At 35.7% G+C, this 7,926-nt stretch overlaps 1 protein-coding gene across 1 annotated transcript in view; it reads right to left on the bottom strand.

The window, feature by feature from the left end:
- Positions 1–5,768: 5,768 nt before the first annotated feature.
- Positions 5,769–7,926, bottom strand: part of zbtb46 (zinc finger and BTB domain containing 46) — a 198,967-nt gene continuing 196,809 nt past the window's right edge. The window contains exon 5 of the mRNA XM_053643647.1: positions 5,769–7,323. Within this exon, the coding sequence (XP_053499622.1) occupies positions 6,925–7,323 (399 nt within the window). The 3' untranslated portion in view covers positions 5,769–6,924. The remainder of the gene's footprint in view (positions 7,324–7,926) is intronic.

The raw sequence follows: 7,926 nt of genomic DNA, 5'->3' as shown, positions 1-7,926 counted from the left end.
CTTTAATTTGAAGGTATTTACATTCAAATCGGGTGAACAGTGTAGGAATTAGAAAACGTTTTATATGTGGTCTCCCCATTAAAAAAGAAAAATCAAAACAAGCCCATCACAAATATAGCAAAAAAATGTGTTGCCAAATTTACAATTTGGTACATTTAAAAAAGAACACACACACACACACACACACATACAGTATCTCACAAAAGTGAGTACACCCCTCACATTTTTGTAAATATTTGATTATAACTTTTCTTGTGACAACACTGAAGAAATGACACTTTACTACAATGTAAAGTAGTGAGTGTACAGCTTGTGTAACAGTGTAAATTTGCTGTCCCCTCAAAATAACTCAACACACAGCCATTAATGTCTAAACCGCTGGCAACAAAAGTGAGTACATCCCTAAGTGAAAATGTCCAAATTGGGCCCAAAGTGTCAATATTTTGTGTGTCCACCATTATTTTCAAACACTGCCTTAACCCTCTTGGGTATAGAGTTCACCAGATCTTCATAGGTTGCCACTGGAGTTCTCTTCCACTACTCCATTACAACATCATGGAGCTGGTGGTTATTAGAGACCTTGTGCTCCTCCACCTTCCGTTTGAGGATGCCCCACAGAAGCTATCATCATCTAAAGATGATGCACAAGAAAGCCAACAAACAGTTTGCTGAAGACAAGCAGACTAAGGACATGGATTATGAGACCAAGATAAACTTATTTGGTTCAGATGGTGTCAAGCGTGTTTGGCGGCAACCAGGTGAGGAGTACAAAGACAAGTGTGTCTTGCCTACAGTCAAGCATGGTGGTGGGAGTGTCATGGTCTGGGGCTGCATGAGTGCTGCCGGCACTGGGGAGCTACAGTTCATTGAGGGAACCATGAATGCCAACATGTACTGTGACATACTGAAGCAGAGCATGATCAGTATGCATTATTCCAGCATGATAATGACCCCAAACACACCTCCAAGACGACCACTGCCTTGCTAAAGAAGCTGAGGGTGAAGATGATGGACTGGCCAAGCATTTCTTCAGACCTAAACCCTATTGAGCATCTGTGGGGCATCCTCAAATGGAAGGTGGAGGAGCACAAGGTCTCTAACATTCACCAGCTCCGTGATGTCATCATGGAGGAGTGGAAGAGGACTCCAGTGGCAACCTGTGAAGCTCTGGTGAACTCCATGCCCAAGAGGGTTAAGGCAGTGCTGGAAAATAATGGTGGACACACAAAATATTGACACTTTGGGCCCAATTTGGACATTTTCACTTAGGGGTGTACTCACTTTTGTTGCCAGCGATTTAGACATTAATGGCTGTGTGTTGAGTTATTTTGAGAGGACAGCAAATTTACACTGTTATACAAGCTGTACACTCACTACTTTACATTGTAGCAAAGTGTCATTTCTTCAGTGTTGTCACATGAAAAGTTATAATCAAATATTTACAAAAATGTGAGGGGTGTACTCACTTTTGTGAGACACTGTATATATATAATACAAATGCACTGGTGAGCTCTGGAACTCCATAAGCTCAGGATGACCAAAGAAAACGTGTATGACAAAATAATTATTTCCCTGGTGAAGAAAATCCACCATCACAACAGCTGGCCATAGTAAGAACAACCTCAAGGAGGTAAGCATACTGTATCTGTGTCAAAGTTAAGATTCAGAAGACTTCACCAGAGTGAATATAGAGGGTTTACTACAAGATGTAAAACATTTGTATGCCTCAAAAACAGGAATACCAGATTAGAGCCAAAACATCTAGAAAATCCTGTACAGTTCTATAACATCATCCTATGGACAAATGAGATAAAGATCAACTTGTCCTAGACTGATGGGAAGAAAAGTGTATAAAAAAGGGAAAGAACTGCTCATGATCCAATGCATACCACCATATCTTATGGCATGGGCATGTACGGCTGCCAATGGAACTCATTCCCTTGTTTTTATTGATGATGTGACTGCTGACAAAAGAATTCTATGTACAGGGCTATATTATCTGCTAAGACTGAGCCAAATGCTTCAAAACTCATTGGTTCTAAATAACATTTAAAATAACAATACATTGGTCAATATTTAAAAATTTATGGACCTGACTGTATACTCTCACTAGGTTTGTAACCCTATGCCCCACTGTATGAATATGCCTACTGTATGAATATCTACTGGTTTTGTCTTAAACTAATTCAAAAAACTTCAAGAAACAAAAACAATATATTTGTTAATCTATATACAATATATTTGGTTTTATTTTATATATTGTGAGCTCAGTTTTGTACTATTGAAAGGAGGACTGACACTTTAAGGTTTTCTAAATTACCTTGTAGTGAAAAGATGTGTGTGAAAAGAAACAAGAACAGTATGAACCTTAAATTGAATCTAAAGTTTACTTATGGCATCATACTTTTATTATTTTTTTTCCATTTAGTCATGTACCCAAACAAATTGCAGTTTTTCATCAGGACTGATATCTGTCCTACTTTAAACTTATCTTTGCAGACAAATGCAGGTGAACAGTCATGAGCAGAAAAGCCAAAGCAATGAAATATACACAACACCAAATTATACAATTTTGTGATATCTACAGGAACTATTCCTTGTAATGTTATATAATAGAAAAAATGGCTCACACCATAAAATAGAAGTTATAAGTTGAGTTCATACAAAGCATATCTGTATGTGTGTGTGTATGTACTGTGTATATATATATATATACATATATATATATATATATATTTGTGATGCACCAATGTATTGGCCGATAACGGCTATTTTTCCCGCTATCGGCTCTCGGCCGATAGTTTAAAAACATCCGATGATCAGGGCCGATTATATCCTGTCAATCAAAAGAGGGAGGGAAAACACATCGATTTCATGCTGTGTGTAAAGAAAATGTCTGTTGTGTGGAATGATGACAAAACGGCAGTTTGTAACTTCTGTAATCTCTGCACCGCTCACCCTCGCGCTGAAGTAAAGGGCCAGTATACCGTTAAAAGATTTAAGTTGAAGATGAATTGACAAAAAAATTTGTATTGCACAGAAAAATATTTATAGTGTATTTCATATCCAGTTAATGTTAATATATAAAAAAGTTTATATTATATATTACCAGTTTGATGTTCAATGATGAAGTAGAAATGTTTTGTTTGTGATGAGTGAATGTGAGCCTAACAGGAGGTTTTTTTTAGAATACAGTCAATTAATTCTGTTGATATGAATTAATAACATTCAATAAGTTATCTTCCTTCTTAAGATATCTTAATCTTCAGAATTTAGTTCATGTGTTAATGTTAATTTGAGTAATGTGTTTTCTGTTTGAGACCAGTTACTGTGAAACAACTTGTTGAAATGGAGAGAACAATGTTTTCATTTGCATTTCTTTCAGAAGTCTTTTAAATTAATTATTATTAATTTAAAAGAAGGTATAAAAGGCAGAACTATCGGTATTGGCCGATATCACTCTGAATAATTGGTTATCGGTATTGGCTGAGAAATTTAGTAACGGTGCGTCACTAATACATACATACATACATACACATATACATACATACATACATACATACATACATATATATATATATATATATATATATATATATATATATATATATATATATATATATATATATATATATATGAAGGGCCATATGTATTTGGACAATGACACATTTAGACACAAGTGTAGACTTTCAGCTTTAATTCAAGGGTTTTAACAAAAATACTGCATTAACTATTTAAGAATTATAGCCATTTATTTTTACAGAGTCCCTCTATTTTCATAGGCTCAAAATTTATTGGACAATTGACTGATGAGCTGTTTGACTGTTTCAATTTAACTGGGTCAGCAAGATAAATTCTGAAGTGTATAGAGCTATAATTTTTGCTCAGATTCAGTCAAATCCCGCAAAACTGATAGGATAGTGCTTCATAGCACAGATGGATAATGACCCAAATCATACAATTAAAGCAACCAAGGGCTTCTCAAGGCAAAAAAATGTAATGTTTTTAAATGTCCAATGACCTCAACCCAATTGAGCACGATTTTCACTCACTGAAGGCAAAAAGACAGAAACAGTTAGCAAACATGCAGCAACTGAAGGTTTCTTTCTGTAGTAAAGGCCTGGCAAAGCATCTCAATGGAGGAAACTTAGCATTTGATGTCCATGGCTTCCAGATTTCAGGCAGTCATTGACCACAAAGGATTTGCATTCAAGTATTAAAAATAATCCTAATATTTATGATTGTTAGTTTGTCCAATTACCTTTGAGCCTGTGAAAATGGAGGGACTCCGCAAAAAAGAGCTATAGTTCCTAAAAGGTTAATGTAATTAATGGGTTAATGCAATATTTTTGTAACCCCTTCAATTAAAGCTGAAAGTCTGCACTTCAATTACATCTTGATATATATGCACATAAATACATTTAGGCACATTTGAGAAATATCCTTATAAAAAGCCAGGTCCAAATGATGTCATCCAATTTCTTTCTATTAATTTAAAAAGATTTGTACATTTTATTTAAAGTTGAAGATCACAATAAATTAATCAAAGAAAACCAAGCAACATATCCCAGTCTTAGAGGCATTAGATTAGATAGCCAAAACTTTGGCTGATGGGATTTAAGGTCCACAAATGTATACAAATTCTCACTTACGTGTACAATTCCCATAATTCCCACGTCAGTAACAGCTCTTAGACCTCTAGATCCAAGGTGAAAACATACAATAGCACATATTAATGAAACTCTGAGCAGGTCTCTAGGGGCAACATTTTTAAAGCTAAATTCATCTTAACAAACCGTAAAACACCTTTTATTTCATATAATGACACCAAATATCTGTGCATTCTAGAATTAGTGAAAAAAAGATAAGTTAACAAAGAAATCCACTATTCAAAGCATCACACCTGCACACTGCTGAAATAAAAGCACTTCATGTAATGTATACAAAGTATACTAAATAGATTTTTTGGTATAATATTCATTACTTTAGTGTATGTCAGTAATAAAGAAACATGTGCAGTATATCTCTCTCTGACAACATCTAACCAAGAGTTAGCCAAGCTGCAGGTTTCTGTTTTCATGAAAACAAAATGTCATTTAAAATCTCAAGTAGAAATGCAACTGGCACTCATCATAAAAAGCCACACAGTTAACTGCCCACAAACAAGGCAAATGAGAGTTTATGCTCTCATTCAAGAGGGAAAAAGTAGCTAAATGAAATTCCTAATAAAGCTTAGCATCCAGCACTTAATGATGATGATGATGATAATAATAATAATAATAATAATAATAATAATAATAATAATAATAATTGGTACTCATAGCAAGAACACACAAACACTGAAAACAGACATTCACAAATCTTTGTTTTTTTTTACTGCTTGTGCTTTTGAAGCTAGAGACTAACAGAAGGGTGGAAATATCTAAATAGATGAATAATCATAGGGTTAATAAATAACCTATCAACAAAATAAACAGACAAAATTCACTTAAAGCATGCGCCAGACTTAAGGTATTTCCAACACGATCCTTTTACACAGTTTGTTGTTTTTAACAAAATAGACACCAATCATAGAAGGGAAAACAGTCTTAAAGAAGAATGGAAAAAAAGAAGGAGAGATATTAAAAAGAAATATCACAGAAGATCAAACATCTGGTGTGATCTATGAAAAAAAAAACACCAATGCATACATTTTGAGTTCAGATGTAACAAATTACAGAGGTTTAAAGATTCCAGAGGCAGAAGGTGAAATTAGGTACAAGAATGAAAAAAGTAAAATACAGTAAACTCTGAGTGACAATTCAGAGAAAGATTAAAAGTTATCAATAGCAGTAAAGACTTATGAATATTTTGATTGGCTTCACATATTCAACAATGCCACAACTTTGGGGTCCTATATAGCTCACACGTGCTATTCACATTCAGACATTTACACAGACACACAATCACCCACCTCTCACTGGATATTCTCTTAATAAATCTAGCCTTTTCCCCTGACTAAGAGACATGGAATGTAAGTTATATGGGAATATTAAAGATAAAAAAATGCAATATTACAATTAATTCAAATATCAACCACAACCCCTATTTCTCTCTCATTCTCACTTCCTTGAAAGACTTCTTTGAAGGAGAAATTAGAACTACAGCTGACAAATTTATTTCTGCATAGTGTTCCCTTTTCTATCCATTGTCTTTTATAAACACAAAATCATCAAATATACGCATTCTTGTTTTTATTTGCACATGATTTAAGAAGACATAATTGGCAAAGAAAGAAAATATTTAAAAAACATACATTATAATCATCAAACTCTGCACAAATATATAACAGTCTTGAGGAACTGTATATTTAAAGGTAGGAGCGGTCACCATATTTGTAAATTGGAATAAAAATGTAAACCACAAAAACAAGGAATTGACAGGACAGTCAATATTTAAAGTGCAAGTCTGTGGCAGTTTTTGTTTGCAGAAAACAATGTGCTCAAAACTGCAGAAAGTCAATTGATATACCCAGATTTGGAATAGTTAAGACAGCAGCCAGTGGTGACTGCGTACGGAGATTGTGCCAGTCATATGCATCCTTTCTCCAAGCCATCAACACAGTTTGATTGATTAACAGTAACATCCAAGACACTTTTATTCTCTGTGGTCAGAAATAAATTATACAAAACACCAACATCCCAACTCATCTGGTCCTTAGGATGAAAGAAGATGAAGCAAACACTGGCTCAGACACACGTTGCAGCATGTAGAGAGGATTCCCTTCTCTCATTTACCTGCCATATCTTCATCTCTAGGATTGGTGTGTGTGTGTGTGTGTGTGTGTGTGGCTCCCTTTACACACAGGGATCTGACTCTGGAACTTCAGACTGGCACATGCCTGTCAGAAGGCGCTTTGGGATGGACCAGACTGCTGGTGCACAACTAGGAAATCCATGCAAATTCTTTATCACTGCCTGCCCTGGTCTCACCCTCTTGCACTGAATCACTCTCCTCCTTGGCATCATCTGTGACACCTTCATTGTGATGTGCCATACCTGAGTTACCTGGCCATTTTGTGCTCTCTCTATCCTCGCCTGCTTCCTCCATCAGCTCCGCCTCCGGGAGCATTTCTTCTTCACCATCGTCAGGGAAACGGTGATTGCCAGGGTAGAGGAGCTCTTCCTCCTCACCGTTGTGGTCCAGCAGGGCGGCCATACCACGACCTGAGCACTCTGTACAAACCCCATGGCGACGGGAGCCATGTTTGATGCCTACACTGGCAGCTGACATGAAGACTCGACTGCAGACCTTACATACATACTTCTTATCCTTACTGTGCACCTGGGAAAAAACAGGATATACAAAATGTATTAACTTTTATTTATCCCCTATGAGGTCAGCTATTGTAACAGCACCAATGGAGGGTCTTGCACAACAGTGGAACTCCATTCTGGGAATTTGACTTTACAACCTAATGGTCATTATCAAAAACAGCTAAGCTATTTTTTTTTTGTCATTAAAGGAGAGATAAACAACAGAAACAAGGATAGTTATAGTCTTGAAAATCTTTAAAGAGTAAAACTGATAGCCAGGCAATCCAGATCACTACTGATCACATATAAGGACTAATTACACAACTTATTTCTAGCTGTGCCTTACATTTCTGTGACACAATTTCTGTGGCATACTTGTTTAACCACACTTAGATAAACATGAGAATCAGAAACAGAGAGGAATAAAGAAGAGCTAAAAGACTCTGACAGTTTCTGAAAGACTTACGGTCCTCTCTGAAACTATTGGAATGGCAAGGCCAATTCATTTGTTTTTGCTGTAGACTGAAGACATTTGGTTTTGAGATAAAAAAAAAAAGATGAGTACAAGAAGAGAGTTTAGAATTTCAGCTTTTATTTCCTGGTATTATATGTATATGTGTTAAACAACATT

This window comes from Ictalurus furcatus, chromosome 15 (assembly GCF_023375685.1).
Source record: "Ictalurus furcatus strain D&B chromosome 15, Billie_1.0, whole genome shotgun sequence".
In the NCBI taxonomy this organism is placed as follows: Eukaryota; Metazoa; Chordata; class Actinopteri; order Siluriformes; family Ictaluridae; genus Ictalurus; species Ictalurus furcatus.
The sequence above is the reverse complement of the archived record's forward strand: the minus strand, read 5'-3'. Positions and strand labels throughout refer to the sequence as shown.